This window comes from Lampris incognitus, chromosome 19 (genome assembly GCF_029633865.1).
Source record: "Lampris incognitus isolate fLamInc1 chromosome 19, fLamInc1.hap2, whole genome shotgun sequence".
In the NCBI taxonomy this organism is placed as follows: domain Eukaryota; kingdom Metazoa; phylum Chordata; class Actinopteri; order Lampriformes; family Lampridae; genus Lampris; species Lampris incognitus.
In genome coordinates this window covers 30135112-30155297 of record NC_079229.1, presented here as the reverse complement: position 1 = coordinate 30155297, position 20186 = coordinate 30135112, and the positions used below count along the sequence as shown (strand labels likewise).

The window sequence follows — 20186 nt, the reverse complement described above, 5'->3', positions numbered from 1 at the left end:
TAGGAGTCTACTGGACATACTACAACTTTTAAATTTTTTAATTTATCAGAGTGTGGTACTCCTTGTGGTAGTGGTACCGATGTTCAAGAATAAGGGTGATGTGCAGAGCTGTAGCAACTACAGAGGTATAAAGTTGATCAGCCACAGCATGAAGATATGGGAAAGAGTAATAGAAGCTAGGTTAAGAGGAGAGATGATGGTTAGTGAGCAGCAGTATGGTTTCATGCCATGAAAGAGCACCACAGATGTGATATTTGCTTTGAGAATGTTGATGGAGAAGTAGTATAGAGAAGGCCAGAAGGAGTTAAATTGGGTCTTTGTGGACTTAGTGAAAGCATATGACAGGGTGCCAAGAGAGGAGGTGTGGTATTGTATGAGGAGGTCGGGAGTAGCAGAGAAGTATGCAGGAGTGGTGCAGGATATGTATGAGGGACGTGTGACAGTGGTGAGGTGTGCAGTTGGAATGACAGATGGGTTCAAGATGGAGGAGGGATCACATTAAGGATCGGCTCTGAGCCCTTTCGTATTTGCAATGGTGATGGACAGGTTGACGGATGAGATCAGGCAGGCGTCTCTGTGGACTATGATGTTTGCGGATGACATTGTGATCTGTAGCGAGAGTAGGGTGCAGGTTGAGGAGAGCCTGGAGGTGGAGGTATGCACTGGAGAGAAGAGGAATGAACGTCAGTAGAAGCAAGATGGAATACATATGCATGAATGAGAGGGAGGACAGTGGAATGGTGAGGATGCAAGGAGTGGAGGTGACGAAGGCATATGAGTTTAAATAATTGGGGTCAACTGTCCAAAGTAACAGGGAGTGCAGAAGAGAGGTGAAGAAGAGAGTGCAGGCAGGGTGGAGTGGGTGGAGAAGTGTGTCAGGAGTGATTTGTGACAGAAGGGTACCAGCAAGAGTTAAAGGGAAGGTTTACAAGATGGTTGTGAGACCAGCTATGTCATATGGTTTGGAGACAGTGGCACTGATGAAAAGAAAGAAGGTGGGGCTGGAGGTGGCAGAGTTGGAGATGCTAAGATTTTCATTGGGAATGGTGAAGAAGGACAGGATTAGGAACGAGTATATTAGAGGGACAATTCAGGTTGGACGGTTTGGAGACAAAGCAAGAGAGGCAAGATTTAGATAGCTTGGACGTGTGGAGGAGAGATGCTGGGTATATTGGGAGAAGGATACTGAATATGGAGCTGCAAAGGAAAAGAGGAAGTACAAAGAGGAGATTTATGGATGTGGTGAGAGAGGACATGCAGGTGACTGGTGTGACAGAGGAAGATGCAGAGGACAGGAAAAGATGGAAGGGGTCACAATGCAGCAAATTCAGGGGGCAGCCGGGAACTGCTGCATCCGGGACATGAACCCGGGTCGCCTACACCACCGGTGACTGTGCTAACCAAACCCTTTAGTCAACTGGTTAGCGCAGTCGCCTGTGGTGCAGGCGACCCGGGTTCGCGTCCCAGCTGCCCCACGAATTCACTACATTGGTGTCCGAAGTGGGATGGTGAGATCATGAGACCATCGGAAGCACGTGTGCCCAGAGGCGTGAGGGAACTGGTATGCTGAAGCACAGAGATGCACTTCCTGAAGGAGGGGGGGTAGTGTAACGATCACAGATAACTAGACTCACTGTCCCGATCAGCCGAAAGTAGTAGTAGTAGTAATTTATCAGTGTGACGGCAATATGGAACAAGGGTCAAAGAGGAGAAGAAATAGAGTAGAGAGTAGAGGAGAGAGGGAACACATGCAGGTAGATTGAAAGACAGACAGACAGATACCTACCAGTATAATACATACTTGTATATATGTGTATACACACACACACACACACACACACACACACACACACACACACACATACACACACACTCACTCTTTGTTTTCTGTAGCCCCTCCCAGAGCCAGATGTCACTACCAGCACCCCAGTCCAAGCTCCACCCACAGAGGCATCGCTAGGCGGTGATGATGAGGATGCAGGAGAGGAAACCTCCGGACAGGAAGTAGAGGAGATTACCACAATCATCGGGTCACAGTCAGGTAAATATAATAACATCTATCTATCCATCTATCCATCTATCCATCTATCCATCCATCCATCCATCCATCCATCCATCCATCCATCCATCTAAAAATACAGGACATCACAGGTTATATATAGTTGCCCTTGTGAGGGCTTTTTTGAGGCAGTGTTTTTTCTTGCGTTTCTGTCAGTTGCCACTAGAGGGCGATGAGCAAAACACCTAAATACTGAACTTGCTGAGTTGTTGAAAAGGATTTTCTCTCTCGCTCTCTCATACCACTTTGTTATTGTTATTATTCTCTCCCCCCTGTAATTCGGGGAATGTTAGGTCAGAAAAGAATGAGAGTTTTGAAAATCTAATGCTAACTCTCTAAGTTATACCCGTGTGCTTATTGTTTTTCTTGCCACAGCAAAACCAACTCAGGCAGCTGCCCCGGCCTACAGACCTTCCATTGTAAGTAATGATCCCAGTGAGTGCAAAACTTCACAGTTGGGGTCTATTATCGACAGCAGTGCTTCCCTTTCATACGTCTGAGAAATACTATATTAACTTTTAACGTCCATATGTAAACTACTCTCATACTGACTTCAGTCCAATGTTAAATAAACAGTGGTGCATTACATATTACAGTCAATGAATTTGCCCACAACCAAGTGGTCCTTGCTTAGTATATTGTTATCCTTATGTCTTTCTCTTCACCTCTGTTCTTCTTTCCTACTCTCGTTAGCTCCTTCCTTCCTTCCTTCCTTCCTTCCTTCCTTCCTTCCTTCCTTCCTTCCTTCCTTCCTACTCACCTTTCTAGTCTTTACATGGATGTCATCAATTTACTGACATTGTCTGTGTTTGTATAGGTCACGTACTCAGTCACCTACTCAATCAATCAATCAATCAATCAATCAATCAATCAATCAATCGATGGATCAATCAATCAATCAATCAATCAATTTCAGGTGTCTCCAGGACAGAAAGGGGACCGTGGAGAGCCGGGTCCTGCTGGTCCCCCTGGCCCCCCTGGTCCCCCAGGCCATGCCTCAGTAGAGGGGAATGGTTCTGGAGAAGGAGGGGAACCAGGACCCAGGGGTCCTCAGGGGCAACCAGGACCACCAGGCCCAACCGGAGCTCCTGGGAAGGATGGCAAGACTGTACGTTTTTTGTTTTTTGCTTGTTTTTGTTTTTTGCAGATGTTAAGAGGATGCTGAGAAAATCAATAACTGATCATTTATTCTGATTTCTCTTTTTCAGGGCAGCCCGGGTGAATATGGAGTGCCTGTAAGTACAGGACATACCGATCTTTCTCAGCCCAATCCTCTTATCATACATCACAAATTGGTCACAAATTGCCATTTCTGATTATCATAGGGGTAAACTTCAATGCACCTGTCTCTTACCTATCATAATCCTGTGTTGGTGCTTAACTCCATATATTGATTGGTATCTATATATATTGACTAGTATCGGTCCAATCCATTACGGTTAGACCATTTGTTTTGTGGCACTGGGAAGATCTGGTTGAGATAGATTAGGAGGATTGAAACTCTCAAGGTTCCTACTTGCTTTGAACCCCCGATTTTGCCAAATATCAACCAGAAAAATAACTTCAGCATCACTGTTGGTGGGGTTTTTTCTGCTCTTACATATAATAACTCTACATTTCTTTGTTTGTCAATTAAGCTTCCCCAAACCAGCAATTTGACTTGGTTTGTGAAAACAGAAAACAGTAAAACAGTTTCTTATGATACTGGTTCTTGGGGTTGTGTGAGGCTAAAGGAATCAGGAGCAATTTATTGTCCTGGCTGGACAGTAAATGAAATAAAGGCAGGACAGCGTGCTCCATGCAGGTTTTAGGGACTCTTTCATATTATGTATTATAATCCGGTTGTTGTCTTTTTCTCAGGGTGAACCTGGCAACCCTGGATTCCCGGGTCTGCCAGGAGATCAGGGGCCTAAGGGTGAAAAGGTAACAGCTCACTTTAAGCCAGTGATACTCAGATGTGAATGGGGCTGCTGATATACATGCATACAACCGATGTTCTGGAAAAAGTGTACCAGTATTAGTGCTGCATGGATTGTTTTTGATGGATGAATGAATGGATGAATGGATGAATGGACTGATAGCTGCTAGCTCCTGTAGGCGACAACCTTTTATGAAGTAATGCATGAACAAATGAACAGATAAATGCTTAAAAACTACATACACACCCAGTGTCTCCTCTCTATCTGCCCCAGGGTGATCCCGGTGTAGGATTACCAGGCCCTCCGGGTCCTCCTGGACCTTCAGGTCGACCCAGCAAGTCCTCCAGAATCTCAGTGAGTTGTTCACGAGACCTCCCTGAGGTCTCATAATGCTTAATCATGGAAAACCTTTACGAAATCAATATTTGTGTCCAAATCGGGGAAGAAACCATGACTCGATTGCTTAATTTTGTCTCGGAGTTTAAGAGAAAAAAAAAGGAAAAGTACTGGCTATAGCTGGGTGTTGTTATAAAAATGCTTTCAAGGACAAAAAAAAAAGGTGTCATCAGTGTTTCTGTGGTATTATCGGCTGTATTTTGATGCAGTTCAGACCTTGTGACTGGTCATGTGTTTCAGTATGGCTTGGAGGGCTCTGGGTTTGATGACTTCGACGACAGCGAAGCTGAGATCATCAGGGTGAGTGTTTTATCCGTTTTAAAACAGATCTCCTGCGGGACGCATGACGAAATATTTCTGTTGCAGATGAAACTATCAGAACGCCTTCGCACTCTGCTCATAAAAATGAGCGTGTTTCAAAAAATAAAAAAATATATAGTTCAAATAACTTGTGGAGAGTTAAGAAATACTTTTACTCGATCTTCTGCATTCAGAATTGTTTTGGATCAATATCTTTTGTGTGTTTATTAAGTAAACTCTGATGGAAAAAACCTGTCCGATTTTTGAATTTTTTTAAATTTATGACACAATTTTGACTCACATAACCTTTTAGTGTAGGCTGTACAGATGTGAAGCATTTGAGAAATAAGATCACAGTATGCAAAAATACCAATCTAGGCACTGGCGGACCTTGACGGTTCACTTTTTCTGCCTATCTGTAAGTCTGTCTAACAGACTCTTGTGGTTGGGTGGTCTTGTCCTTTTCCAGCTCTTTCTTTGTTCTTTGCTCTCTTCAGTCTCTCTATCCCTCACGGAGACTTATCACACATAACTTCCTCTCCTCTTTGTTGTCGTTAGAGGGATTGGATTGCATGCTTTACTCTTGACCTCTAACCTTTTCTCCAAAAGCTGCGTAAGCACGGTCCTCTTCCTTCTGGCTCTGTGATGGTTTCACATCTACATCCTTTGGTCCAGACTCTTTTAACTCTCTTAACTGATGAGGGTGAACACTCCATGCAGACTATAATGTGCACCAAGCCAACCCAAAAAGCCTGTCAAACATCAGGGTTTCTCTCCCTGCTGCCAGTTGAACCGTGGCGTGGACCATTTCAGGTGTGAAGCCAATATAAAGAGGGTCCGGACTAAACCGAGTCATGACGTTTATCTGGTGCACTGATGGTTTGTGGCAGGTTGCTTTACTGCTTCAGAGGTCTGAAACCTCTCGACAGACAGAATGACAAGATGAGGTGGAGCATGACAGCTAGTTTATAGATCACGGACTGACTGTCAGTTTGTGCCCATGGCTCAATCCCAGTAGTACCTGTGTTTTATCTGTCCTCCAAACCTATTTTATAGTAAGCTAGCTAAAAGCCGCCAGAATATTCTGCCATGGACCCACAATGCATTGCACACACAATCTAATTTTTTCATGTTGATTCAGATTTTAACTGAAAGGTGCACTTGGTATTTGGCAATGTGAAACAAACCAGACCTTATGCTGTATACGAATGCTGTAGACCCTGGTCCAGACTTTAAATGGAATTTATGTGAAAACACCATACATATGCCTCTCTCTCTCTCTCTTTCATGCACTCCCTCTCTGTTCTCTGCACAAGTAACATGTTTTATCTTATCCCTTCAGGGCCCCCCTGGTCCTCCAGGACCCCCAGGGCAGCCTGGGCCCCCAGGGTCCCCATCTGAGGAGATCTTCCCTGGACCTCCTGGGAAGGATGGAGAGATGGGCAAACCAGGGCTGCCTGTAAGTACAAAATGAACACGTTTCATTCTGTATCTCCTTCTTCCTTCTCATGTGTTTTGTACAGCTAGCCAGATCAAATAGGAAATTATCTATCTATCTATCTATCTATCTATCTATCTATCTATCTATCTATCTGTCTGTCTGTCTGTCTGTCTGTCTGTCTGTCTGTCTGTCTGTCTCTGTCTATATCTATCTATCTATCTATCTATCTATCTATCTATCTATCTATCTATCTATCTGTCTGTCTGTCTGTCTGTCTGTCTGTCTGTCTGTCTGTCTGTCTGTCTGTCTGTCTGTCTGTCTGTCTGTCTGTTTAGATACCAACATTTATCAGTTTCATGCAAATTACCGTGACCATAATTTGCATATGACAACGATCACTGGTTTCGGTCGCTATGCCACTGTATTGTTTATAAGGGTGGGGATACCTGCAGTCAGTGGAGACTGAAGTCACTTAGATGAATGATGAAACAATTCTCCCAGTAAATGTTGTGTCCAGATGAACTGATTCAACTTTCTGGCATTTCCTTACCTAGGCTTATTGAGCATGCATAAATACACCTGAGAGATAAATTATGAAAAACGGGTGCAAGTCTTTGGGAAAGTCTTCTTTTAAGAGTCGCTCACTGAGGGATGACATCCCTCTAGAGCAGCTGCTAAACGTCTATCTGCTGCATGTCCAACAGCTGGGAAGTGTCAGCTGATTCTAACTGTGGTCATCTATTTGATTGTTGAAAAGATTGTAGTGACACTGCCAATCCCGCCTACTTCTGAACCAACACTGGTCTCATGTCCAACAGCTGTATCGACAAGACACAAGAATACTTGCCTCGAAATATTAAAACTACGTGAAGGCCTTAAGACCATCTACTACATCTCTGACCCAGTCTCTGTTTTCAGGTGACTGAGGAGTGGTTTAGTGGTTCTGGGTCTGGTTCTGGTTCTTGGTCTGGTTCCGGTCAGGTATTATCCTCTGGTCCTGCAGGGTCCAAGGGGTATAAAAGGCAGCATTTCCCCCCAACTGTAGTCAAAAATCCCATGTTTACTTACTACATTTCTGCTACTGCTTGCTGACATAGTATTGACCTTAAAGCTAGTGAACGTTGTGTGAGTGAGTGAGTGAGTGAGTGAGTAGGTGAGTGAGTGAGTGAGTGGGTGGGTGAGTGAGTGAGACAGGCACAGAATAATAGACTAAATATGAGATTTGCATGCATGTGGATTGCAGTGTGTAAACACATGAACATGCAGTGAAGGATGGCTTATAGTGTACAGAGTGTAGTACTGACTTTACAAATGTGTGAATTTCATTTTGAAATTATTATATGTGGTTAGAATAGTCTCCAAACATCTCATTGATATCACACACACACACGCTTTCCAAAAGGTCGGCGGGGTCATGGCATTTCCCTGTCAGTCTTGCCTTTAGCATAGCGGGCTAACAGCGTTTTGGCGGGAACTACCGAGCTCACCTCAGAACATGGTCTGGTCTCTTGGCTGCTGCATCAGTTGGGGGAAAATCTGTCTTTTCATTTCCAAAGAGGCTCTTACTAACTATGTGAATGGACAACTCACTGTTTGTGATGCACAACCCTGTCATGAGCATGTCCATACTTGAACCCTCTCAGTCTTGTTTGCGTGTAGCTACGGTAGCTTGAACCTCGTGGTTCACAACTGAGAAGCGGACAGTGGTAATACAGTATTTTACAACAACTGAGAAAACAAATATTGAAACCTTTTTTCTGAGCATTATTATAAATGTCCAGTGAAGCCCAACAACTGACTGAAAATCTGAAACGTAAACCGACGTATGGTTTGAAACTTTTGCAGGGAGCTGATGGGAGAGACGGGGAACCGGGGCCTGCTGGTGCAAAGGGAGAACAGGTGAGGTCATCGCTTAAGACATTACATGTATGTGAGTATGTATTTATGCATGCACTATTTGTCTGTCTGTCTCTCTCTTTCTGTGTTTGTCTGTCTCTCTGTCTGTCAGTCTCCCTGTCTTCTCAGACACCCACAGACCTTCCGAGACGGTCCCCGCAGCACTGCCGTTTTTTTTTTTTCAAATCAGCTGAAGTATAACTGACTTCCAGCTCATGTTTCTGATGTGAAGGTTGTTTCACAACGTGTCTGTTGTTGTTTTCTTTCTGTCATCTCTTTAACAGGGAGAGCCTGGAGAGAGAGGTCTAGCAGGAACACGCGTAAGTTGACTTTTATTCACTCAATTCTCCAAACTCCATCAGAAAACCACAGACTGACGGGGCGTCCGGTTAGCGTAGCGGTCTATTCCATTGCCTACCAACACGGGGGACCGGCGGTTCGAATCCCCGTGTTACCTCCGGCTTGGTCGGGCATCCCTAGACACAATTGGCCGTGTCTGCGGGTGGGAAGCTGGATGTGAGTATGTGTCCTGGTCGCTGCACTAGCGCCTCCTCTGGTTGTTCGGGGCGTCTGTTCAGGGGGGGGGGGGGGAACTGGGAGGAATGGCGTGATCCTCCCACACGCTACGTCCCCCTGGCGAAACTCCTCACTGTCAGGTGAAAAGATGCGGCTGGTGACTCCACATGTATCAGAGGAGGCATGCGGTAGTCTGCAGCCCTCCCCGGATCAGCAGGGGGGTGGGGGGGGTGGTGGAGCAGAGACCGGGACGGCTTGGAAAAGTGGGGTAATTGGCCAAGCACAATTGGGGAGAAAAGAGGGGGGGAACCCCCCCCCCAAAAAAAGAAAACCACAGACTCGCCCATCAAGACTGATATTACTATTATTACATACACTAGCCTCATTGCACTGCTGTCATTGGTAAGTGTATTCCTATGACCTTGGCAATGTCTGTATGTATCTCTCTCACCCTATCCCCCTCTCATTAGCCCTCCTCCTTTCCCCTACTCGTCCTCAGAATAGAAAAGCTCTATACAGATGCAGTCATTTATTCACTCATTTCTTTTTAATCCACATGAAATTTCTCTCCCTCATTTTTACTTCAGGGTGAGCCGGGATCTGCAGGGCTCCCTGGCCCACGTGGACCAGAGGGCCCAGAAGGAAAGCATGGCCCCAGTGGTCCTCCTGGCCCTCCTGGGCCCCCCGGGCCTCCTAGCAGAGGCTTCCCCTTGGACCTGGAGGTGAATGTCTCTTTCTCTGCTTCATTAACAGCTACTCACAATGTCAGTATGTGCCGCTACCACTGTCTCACTCCTGATCCTGATAACGCCATGTGTTTATTAGTGATTTTGGTCGGGGGGGTTGACCTCTCTACACTAAAGTGATAATAACCGGCAACTAATAACAGTTTAGCAAGCAAAGAAATCCATAATCAGTAATTTGGTTGTTCTATCAGGACCTGGAGGGTTCAGGAAGGCAGAGTGATCTTGGAGCTGTGTTTACCCAAGGCCCGCAGGTAAATACAAACTGTGTTGTATTGCTGATATAAATTCATAATTCATTACTGTTTGTGATTCCAGTTGTGCAGGGATAATATGGTATCTCCAAAATGTGTTGAACCAAAAAAACAAAAATATTTTTTAAGCACTGAAACAGGTTTAATTTTTAGATGTCATAATGGCTTTCGGATAAGCTTCATTACTCGGTGGATAAAAGGAGATCTGCAGCCTTGAAAGGGCCTCCATTTATACGAAATACTGTCATGTTGTAACATTGTTTCTCAGTATTCTAGATGAACAATGTATCCTTACAGGTGTAAACATACTGTTGCATTTGTCTGTCATGCTTTAGGGTTTTATAACACTGCTAAGTGGTTCAGGCTGGATGAGAATGATGTCACAGCTGTGGATGATGACATGGCAGATGTCTGCTTATGATCATTTCATCATAATTACTGAGAACACAATCTTAGCCCCAATTTTAATACTTGTATTATGTTTTGTTTTTGTTTTTTTTCACCACAGGGACCTGCCGGGATCCCTGGCATCCCAGGACCAAAGGCAAGATGTGTGTGTGTGTGAGAGAGAGAGAAAGAGAGTTGGCTCCCTGAACAGCCTGTGCTATAAGTACATGGTTGGCAAAATATCCCAGTTAACACTGAAACGGACGGACGGGATTTACATGTTATGAAGCTGTTTTTGTTCCATAGTGGGTGTGCAGTTTTCTGATCATGAAATATTTGTTTGTCACCTCTCGCTTTGGTCTCGTCTTTTCTTCTGTCTAGGGGGAAGACGGGTTGGATGGTCTACCGGGAAAGCTGGGCGAAAAGGTGGGCCTGAGCATACCTGCCAAACTTAACTTTGTATTTTATTCTTTTGTTTGTTTTCTTTAAGAAATCGAATCCGAAACATGTTCATGTTGAAATCGCACTAGCGTTGCATGTCCGCGGGGCGATTTTCTGAATCAGCAACGTTACATTGAGATGGGTCCCATCCTGATAAATATTCCCATATGCTTCTTACAAGACTGGAATATCTGTTTAGATCAAGGTGAATGTAACGTATATGGAGATGTGAGTTAACAGCTGATCTCACCATTGTACTGCTGCAGTACATAATACACATTACTCGCTGCGTGATGATTTATGTACCAAAAAAAAAAAACCCAAGCAATTTATTTTGCTTTAATTTTAATTTTGACCTTTGTTTGAAGACATGGTATATGGTTGGGCAGCATGGTGGCGCAGTCCGCCTCACAGCAAGAAGGTCTTGGGTTCGAGCCCCAGGGTAGTCCAACCTTGGGGGGTCGTCCCGGGTCATCCTCTGTGTGGAGTTTGCATGCAGGTCAGGTGAATCGGCCAGGTATGAATGTGTGTGTGTGGGGGCTCTGTGTGATGGCCTGTGGCCTGTCCAGGGTGTCTCCCTGCCTGGTGCCCAATGACTGCTGGGATTGGCTCCAGCATCCCCGCGACCCTGAGAGCAGGATAAGCGGTTCAGTTAATGGATGGTATATGGTTGATAGATGGATGGATGGATACGTAGACAGACAGAAATACAAGTTCATACATATGTATGTATACATATGTACATAAAGAGTCATGTTTATTGGCCATGTCGGTTTGCACTCCCACGGAATTTGACTCCGGTTTTGTGGCTCTCTCGGTGTACTTATAAAATAACACTACAACACAATCTTCAGATATATACACAAGGATTGACTATATACAGGTGAAATAGGAGGTGATAGATGTGTACATGTATGCATATATCCCTCCTTACAGTTAGACACGGTAATACAGGTACTGGAGGCAACTGTGCGTGACGTGTAATGGGACTCGTATGCATGGAAAAGCACTATCAGGGCCATCGTGATGATCGTTTCTGCTCATGTCCACTAGGGGGAGCAAGGTGCCAAGGGAACGCCAGGGTATCCGGGGCTGGATGGATTACATGGGGAACAGGTCAGTAAATAAGAGATGAGATGTTTGGATTTACGGTTTTAATTCTAGTAGCAGAAGCAGAACTTTTTTGTCCTCCGAGGAGCAGTTGGTTCTGATGCAATAGCAATAAAAAACAACAAAGGGCAAGACACAAGATAAAGACCACACACATTTTTTTTTTTACATAAATACAGGAGTAAAAGGTGAACACATGAAGTACACAAGTTACAGTATTAGTGGGAAAAGAAGGAATAAACAGGCATGGATTGAGATGTGATGATGCTGCCCGTACTTACCGAGTTGAGCAGTGTTACTTCACACTTGCTTTTGTTTTGTTCATAGGGACCGAAGGGGGACAAAGGTGATGCAGGACAAAAGGTAAAACCCTTAAGGAGAGCTGTATGAATTACACACACACACACAAACAGCACCAGTCGGTCAGGACCATCTGTTTCTGATGTGACCTGCTGTGGTGCAGAGGTGAAATGTGATGATGTTTCTGTGTTTTAGGGAGAGCCAGGAAGAGACGGCCTCAGTTTTCCTGGACCTCCAGGGGCCCCCGGACCCCCTGGCCCCTCCATCAACCTCCAGGAAGTAAGTGGCCTTTGAACCTGTCCATCCGTGCCAACTGTTATGTAGTCTAAAGGGCAGAGTCTACAATGGAAATGTTTTAAACACAATATTGACAAATCATACAGGGGATCGAACGTCTGCCCCTCACAGTGACCGCATTTCCACCCTTCTTCATGCAAATTTTGTTATGTTGAATTAAGTAGGTTTAAATGGAAACAGCAAATATCAAATTAAATTCCCTAAAAATCTACATGAACATTTTCACGCATGTTTAAGGTGGGTAAATTTCATTTTATAAAAGGAAATGCAATCAGTGTGGATCGCTGTTTCGAATCCCCGTGTTACCTCCGGCTTGGTTGGGCGTCCCTACAGACACAATTGGCCATGTCTGCGGGTGGGAAGCCAGATGTGGGTATGTGTCCTGGTCACTGCACTAGCGCCTCCTCTGGTCGGTCGGGGCGCCTGTTCGTCCCCCTGGCGAAATGCCTCACTGTCAGGTGAAAAGAAGCGGCTGGCGATGCCACATGTATTGGAGGAGGCATGTGGTAGTCTGCAGCCCTTCCCGGATCGGCAGAGGGGGTGGAGCAATACCCGGGACAGCTCGGAAAATAGGGTAATTGGCCAAGTACAATTGGGGAGAAAAGGGGGGGGTGCAATTAATTTCAGTCATAGCTATATTTTGAGCCCCTGAGATTGCACATCGGTGCTTCAAGCTCAGGGGTTTGTCCAGTACACATTATATTTGGAGATTTTTGGTGCTTTGCATGCTGCAATGTCAAAGGTCACAGTGTTGCACCTGCATGAACATACCCCAAGTTCAGCGTTTTTGTTCCCAACTCAATAAGAAATGTGTGTGTCCAGGCAAAAGTCCTAGAAAAGGATTTTGTCAAAAGAGTGGGAACCCTGCATGCGGTGCTAACTGACCCACAGCAGATCCCATAGAGTTTCATCATATGGATAATCTGAGCATTAAACCGACGTGATGGAGACTTTAATGAGTTGGTTCGATCCATGATCATGTTGTTTCTATTCCTTCTTCTTCCTTAGCTTCTGCTGAACGTCACAGAGGGCATGCTTAACCTCTCAGGGATTTTTGAACCTCAGGTACAAATCAGCTCAATGCAATGGAAGCTAAAATAACCAACCTGTCAGGGGCTTTAGTTAATTCAGTCAGCGTCACAACTTTCTAGTCAAGTAAAGGCCAATGAAGTATTCATGCATGTGGCCATTGTCTCAGGTGGGAGTATAGTGATCACTGTGGGTTTTAGTCTGATTGCCTTACATTATCTTGAATGGGAATTTGTACATAGAACACCATTTTGTCCTATTGACTCTCACATCAGATGTTCATGTCGTGCAATTCAGTAATTATTCACCATTGCTGTTTAGGCTTCCTTGTCATCTAGTCAATTTCACTACTTTTGCTCCGTCTTCTTTTGTCTTTCTCTTGTAATGATTGTTTTATTCTACTCTGAACTTTCACTTTTATTAATTGTTAATGTGATTTAAAATGAGAGATTCCTTAATTTATGTGTGGGTTACTTGAATTGAATGAATGATTGATTGACTAATTCGTTCTGTTATTATTACAAGGGACCTCAGGGTCCAAAGGGAGACATCGGGTTGCCTGGTATCCAAGGACCTCCAGGATTGAAGGTAAGGGGTCATTGAATATCAACCAAAATGTCCCTCAATGAAAAGTCATATTGCTATAGATTCACAGAATCTGTTTTATTACTCTGTGTGTATGTGTGCAGGGGGAAAAGGGAGAACCAGGATATGTGAATACAGGATCTGTGATGTCGGGCCTTACAGGGCCAATAGGACCCAAAGGAAACAAGGTGAATGAATTGGAAACTATTACTCATATACTATCTTTTATTATACCAGTCAAGTTAACTAACTTTCAACTGGGAGGTTTTCTTTCTCTACAGTGTGCCAGTGTTTATATTCCATGCACATTCATTTTCCAATAGTTTGTTTGCAAATGCTTACAGTATGTGTTTTGTTTGACAGTTGGCAAAATGTGATAAACTACACTGTTCACAGTCAGTGAATAGTGTAGTTATACAACAGATAGATTACGTGACATTAAGCCATGTTATCACTCTGTCCAGTGTTTTTGCTGATTATTCTGGTCTGTTTAGAAGCTTTTTTCCCTGTGGCAATAATCAGAATTCCCAATTTATCAATGTGTATTTGTGTCGGGTTATAAAAATGCCTGTAAACATCTTATTATTGATAGTCAAGTCAACTTTATTTGTGTAGCCCAATATCACAAATTTGCCTCAAGGGGCTGTACAGCAACACAACATCCTGTCCTTAGACCCTCGTATTGGATAAGGAACAACTCCCTAAAAAAAAAAAAAAAAAACAGGAAGAAATCTCAGGGAGAGCAACAAAGGAAGGATCTCTCTCTCAAGACAGACAACGTGCAATGGATGTTATGTTTACATAATTTACAGAATACAACATTGAAAGAGGATAACATAATTATAATGAGAGAAAAGTAGAGGGCCAAGAACTGAGCCCTGAGGTACACCATATTTAACATCAGAGAGATAAATACTTTATTGATCCCGACAGAAATTAGTGTGATTACAGTTCGCATAATCAAAAGCACTTAATAGCAGGAATATAAAGCAAAAACTATGAGGACTATACAAAATATAAAGAACTAGATAAAACTGAAGTACTTGCTGCCTAGAATAAAGAGATGTATATTTATATATAAAAGCAGGGTGGATCAAGAGCATTGGAATAAAAATAAAAAGTAAAAATAAAGATGTTATACTGAGAAAAAGATGCAGCAGCATGTTTACATGCTTAGTTAATGCACAAGGTACAGTTATTTCACAGTTACTGTGTGTAATAAGTGTGCCGACTGATGTATATTGCAAATAATTTAATTTAAGTGAATTAAATTAATAAATCTTATCTATAGCAGAGGATATATGGGTTGTTATATGTTTGAACAAACTCCTAACCTCCCTTTTACACACCTGCCATATGCTTCTGTTTGCAGGGAGACAGCGGTGTACCGGGACCCCCTGGAATAACTGTAAGTACTGCAGGTGGCGTACCTCTGTGTGGCAGCAAGGGTCAGTCTATATAACCAGGCTAGACAATGGACAGAGTGTTTTCTAGTTCTTCCCTGTGACATATCCACACACACGGCACCGGGTTTGATTCGTCCATATGAAGTCATCTAAATCTGGAGACACGATTTGATCTGCAAAAAATTTTGGTAAATAAAATGGTGGCTAGCTAGCTAAAGTGTTTCTGTTTAGTGCAGTTGTCACAAAGCCTTGTAAAACCTTATAACCTAGGTAAGAATATGCTGTCCCAGAGATGTAGATAGGGCCATGACGGTTTGTAGAGTTGCTTCACACTGATATGACAGTAAATAGGGATTATTTGGTTGAAAGGTCTAAATAGACAGACGGGCGGACATCACTGACTAATGAAAGAATGAGGGAGCACGACAGAGGTGGAGGTATTGTTTAATGGAGAATAGGCGACTACTGGGATAGAGTCTTCCTGATTGAGATTTAATTTCTTCTCTTTCTCTGCTCATTTGTGTGGCTCTGTCTTGAACACACGTCGACATGCAAAGATATCCATAGAGGTGAATCGGTAGGCTGAGATGTGTCCTGTTGTAGCGGTTGACCTCTCCTGGATCGCTCTGTCTTTTCAACAAGCAGGGCTAATTATTTTATGCATATCCACATCAACGAAACTTTTAATACAAGTACCAAAGATGATGATAATGATTATTTGTGTTGTGTTTTCACACACGTTTTGCCTAAAATAGATGAGAAACCACTCACTGTCCTCTGTCTTTTATTCCTCATAGGGGCCAATTGGACCACCTGGCCCAAAGGGAGAATATGGCTTTCCTGGTCGCCCTGTAAGCACTTTGGACACACTCCACACTTTTTTTTTATAGTTACGATGATGAGGCTATACAAATCACATTTCTACTTTCAATCGAAAAGTGACTAATGAAAAGTAAAAATAATGGTTTACACGTCTTGATGCATGCTCAATAATCCAGGTAAGGGAAACCACAGAAAGGTGAATCAGTTCATCATTTGCATATGAAACTGGGCGTTGGTTTCGGATGTTACGCCACTGTATTGTTTATAAGGGTGGGGATACCCGCAGTCAGTTGAGACTGAGGAGGTCGCTTATATGGGTGATGGAACATTTCTGTCAATAAATGTTGTGTCCAGATGAACTGACTCACCTTTCTGTGGAATATTTTACACGGTGAGGTTTGACAGACACTTCCCTGTCAACCATCAGAAGTCACCTGCTTCTGATGGTTGTTCCTCTTATAAGGGAACTTAACTCATTCACTGTACAGTGGTTATTTCCTGTTTTAAATCCATTTTCAATTTTCTGTGCCATGTAAAACACCTCTGCAGAGAGTCCATGTTTGGCTGTGTTTGGTCGAAGATGCTGTGTAGACCTTAAAATCACATTATTGCAAGACATGATGGAATTGTCCCTAGGTATGAATGTGTGTGTGTATGTCGGACCTGTGTGATGGTCTGGAGGCCTGTCCAGGGTGTCTCCCCACCTGCCGCCCAGTGACTACTGGGATAGGCTCCAACATCCCCGCGACCCTGAGAGCAGGATAAGCAGTTCGGATAATGGATGGATGGATGGATGATGGAATTGCCCATACTACTATTTTTTGCTGTACAAATGTTTTTTTTTTTTCATTTATCTAGGGCCGTCCAGGTCAACCAGGGCCTAAAGGAGAGCACGGAGACTCTGTGGGCCTCCAGGTGAGTGACACTATAATACATATGTAATGTATGTGTAAATATTTACAAAGTGCTTCACAATGGTAAAAATAAGAGCAGTAAACCAATGAAACAATAGGCAATAACACAAAAGGATGCAGGTTGATAAAATTAAAACGAATAAACCATTCAGGGAGTCACTGTCCAGTTTCAAAGACTGCACGGACATTCTTAGACACAATAGAAGAGAGAGAGTTCTGTTTTCTATTGTTGTCTTCGTGTCTTTCATTGTCTCCTGACTTTTCTTGCCTTAGGGTCCTCCTGGCCCCCCCGGACTCCCAGGACGCCCTGGTATCTTCAACTGCCCCAATGGAGTAAGTGGAGAATACACTCAGAGCATTCTTCATCAACACATACATGTGCGTGCACAAGCATACACGCACCGAGATTCTGCTCTGCGTTGCTTTTATACTGCCTCTGTATTATTAGTGTCATCTTTCTTTATATGTCCATACATCTCTGTCTGTCTGTCCTGTGTGTGTGTGTGTGTGTGCGTGGTCTCGTTTCCCTCTCCTAAACTTAAATGTACAAGCTGTTTTTTTTGCTCACGTTCTCTTCTCCCCCTCCTGTTCTCTCAAGACAGTTTTCCCCATCCCTCCCAGACCCCACTGCAAGAAGGCTGTAAGTTTCTGACAGAGAGGTTATCGCCCTGTGAAACATGGACACCACTTTACACACGCTTTCACTACAGCCTGCACCACTGGATAGTGGTACAAGTTCAAGAAACACATCTGCCATCAATTGTTTTCATATATGACAAAATATAAATTATAGGCCCAGGATGTTTAATTCTACGGGATACCATGCAACACATCTATGATTGGCTCTAATTTAGGCTGTGTAAGAGTCGGTTGTAAAGATGGATCCATAGTTTACAATGGGCTCATGTTAAACAGGCGGGGCGGTGCCCTCTGGGCCCGCTTACCCCGATCAGTCCTTGTCAGCCTGCATGGATAATCTCTCTCCACAATGCCATTCAGTCACCTTGTTCCCTCCTTCCAGTGTTTGTTCTCTTTTACACCTCCTCCACTCGGGGTGTATCTGATATCGCTGTGTTGGTGTTGTTCCAGGACCATCATTGCAATGGACCAATCACATTGTTGTGCTGTCGTGCCTTTGCGACACGGGGAAAAAGATGGCTGTGGGATTAGGTTGTGGGTTAGCTGTAAGTGTTAGGTTAAGGTTATTTTAGGGTAGGGTAAGGTTAGGGTTAGGTTGAAGTTATGTTAGGTTAATTTTGGTATTTTTCCGGTCGTTTTCCCCGTGTCATTAAGGTATGATATCACAACATGATTGGTCCGTTGCAGTGATGGTCGTGGAGCAACATTAATTATGATGTCATGGGAACAACACCAACACGGTGAAATCAGACCGTGCTCCCCTCGGTATCTCTCTCTCCACCTGAGTCTCTGTGCCTCTCTCCGTTTACTCACCACACATTTCTTTTCCTTGTTGGCGAAGGAAGCTGACTTTGGAATCTAACAGGGATGATTATTAACCTTTTTTTTTTTCAATCTTCAGTCCTTTACTTGTTCACTCTCTCTCTCTCACACACACATACCTGTCCGACTCAAAACGCACTCCTTCTCTCTTGCATCAGCCACACTGAACACCTTTCTTTTCTCCTCCCTGATGACGCATGCGTCATTATGGCATTCGTGGTTCCCGACCTTCCCTCCCTGACGCCTGTGCAGGGAAGGCCTCCGTTTCGTTGCATGCTGCATGTCAAGTCGGGCAAAGTGACGACTCAGTGTCTAAATCGATGTCAGGTAGATACGGCCTCTCTGCCTGTTTTTTTTAACAGCTAAACTTACCCTGATTTAAGCACATCTATCTGAATTAAATCTGATGAGTTTTGTGCGTACGCTTTGATCAACTTGAAAATTATAAATACGATGAATGAAATGAAAACCTTCCTCTAGCTCCGATCACGTGTCCAGTAACGTGTTTGTCCTTTTTATGTCTGTGTGCAGCTGAACGCCGACGGGACCGTTGACAATGGTTAGTGAGAATCTCTCATATAAAAGGCTCTTTTTCATCTCATGTGCATCTAAGTTATGAGTTATATCTTTACTACAACATATCGTAAGACTCATACATTTTACACAGACGCCATATAAATGAATTCAAAGAAGAACAAAAAGTAATGCTAATATTTCAACCAAATAGAAACAAACTGTTTATGTAATAACAGCCAGATGTTGTTATTACAACATTTCAATTATAATAAATCTCTGAATTGGTCAAAAAGTGAATAAAGCCAGAACTTATTACAGCATAGGCGACACGGTAGTGCAGTGGTTAGCGCAGTTGCCTCACAGCAAGAAGGTCCTGGGTTCGAGCCCTGGGGTAGTCCAACCTTGGAGGTCGTCCTCTGTGTGGAGTTTGCATGATCTCCCCGTGTCTGTGTGGGGGCTCCGGTTTCCTCCCACAGTCCAAAGACATGCAGGTCAGGTGAATCGGCCGTACTAAATTGTCCCTAGGTGTGTATGTGGGCCCTGTGTGATGGCCTGGCGGCCTGTCCAGGGTGTCTCCCCACCTGCTGCCTAGTGACTGCTGGGCTAGGCTTCAGCATCCCCGCGACCCTGAGAGCAGGATAAGCGGTTCGGATAATGGCTATAACAGCATAGTTACATTACATGATTAAAGAAGGTTGAACAGTTCATCTAGATACAATGTATGTCAACAAACATTGTATCCAGATGAACTGATTCAACCTCATTTGATTTTCTTACCTGGATTATTGAGCATGCAACAAGACATAATTATCTGATGGTGGTAAAATTATCAGCAACTTGAATTTTTTTTTGTTTTTTTTACTGATAATAATGGTGCTGAATGTTGATATATTGATGCTGAGCATAGTAACACTTATGAACAGGCATTAGTCATAGTTTCTCATTTAGAGATATTTTATTACATTTTCCAGCCACTATTATCAGTTGTTGCCAGGCTTAGTGGATTATGACCATGCTACGTATCAGTAATGACTTCCTCCTCGTGTCCCTCAAGGAAACTGTCAGGAGGGGTCCAAAGGAGAAAAGGGTGACAGGGGTCTCCCTGGAATACCTGCCCCAACAAGTGAGTCATTGTTTCAAATAGCACTAGCCTATAGATATTGTCTATATTATAATATATTTTATCTATAGTATGACATGCATATTATCTGTTGTCTCTAACCATGTGGAGTTTAAAATCTATAAATATTCAGTCAGTATTTGCACAAACATCATTGGTCATGAACGAGATAGGTTTGTATGTTTCTTACATCTCATTCTCCTTTCTGTGCAGATACGTTACTTTTCGGACGAGGTTGGGTAAGTTTGATATTTTTACATTTTCAATTTTTTAC

General features: G+C 43.5%; 1 protein-coding gene across 1 annotated transcript in view; it reads left to right on the top strand.

Moving 5' to 3' along the window:
* Positions 1 to 20186, top strand: part of LOC130129500 (collagen alpha-1(XVIII) chain-like) — a 94181-nt gene that overhangs the window by 64481 nt on the left and 9514 nt on the right. The window contains exons 8-35 of the mRNA XM_056299046.1: positions 1894 to 2041; positions 2435 to 2478; positions 2976 to 3167; positions 3268 to 3294; positions 3920 to 3982; positions 4252 to 4332; positions 4615 to 4674; positions 6017 to 6133; positions 7961 to 8014; positions 8296 to 8331; positions 9115 to 9249; positions 9465 to 9524; positions 10033 to 10068; positions 10293 to 10337; positions 11406 to 11468; positions 11790 to 11825; positions 11958 to 12041; positions 13068 to 13124; positions 13614 to 13676; positions 13778 to 13861; positions 15046 to 15081; positions 15877 to 15930; positions 16760 to 16816; positions 17089 to 17148; positions 17414 to 17455; positions 18808 to 18835; positions 19847 to 19915; positions 20126 to 20151. Coding sequence (XP_056155021.1) covers positions 1894 to 2041; positions 2435 to 2478; positions 2976 to 3167; positions 3268 to 3294; positions 3920 to 3982; positions 4252 to 4332; positions 4615 to 4674; positions 6017 to 6133; positions 7961 to 8014; positions 8296 to 8331; positions 9115 to 9249; positions 9465 to 9524; positions 10033 to 10068; positions 10293 to 10337; positions 11406 to 11468; positions 11790 to 11825; positions 11958 to 12041; positions 13068 to 13124; positions 13614 to 13676; positions 13778 to 13861; positions 15046 to 15081; positions 15877 to 15930; positions 16760 to 16816; positions 17089 to 17148; positions 17414 to 17455; positions 18808 to 18835; positions 19847 to 19915; positions 20126 to 20151 — 1857 coding nt within the window. The remainder of the gene's footprint in view (positions 1 to 1893; positions 2042 to 2434; positions 2479 to 2975; positions 3168 to 3267; positions 3295 to 3919; positions 3983 to 4251; positions 4333 to 4614; positions 4675 to 6016; positions 6134 to 7960; positions 8015 to 8295; positions 8332 to 9114; positions 9250 to 9464; positions 9525 to 10032; positions 10069 to 10292; positions 10338 to 11405; positions 11469 to 11789; positions 11826 to 11957; positions 12042 to 13067; positions 13125 to 13613; positions 13677 to 13777; positions 13862 to 15045; positions 15082 to 15876; positions 15931 to 16759; positions 16817 to 17088; positions 17149 to 17413; positions 17456 to 18807; positions 18836 to 19846; positions 19916 to 20125; positions 20152 to 20186) is intronic.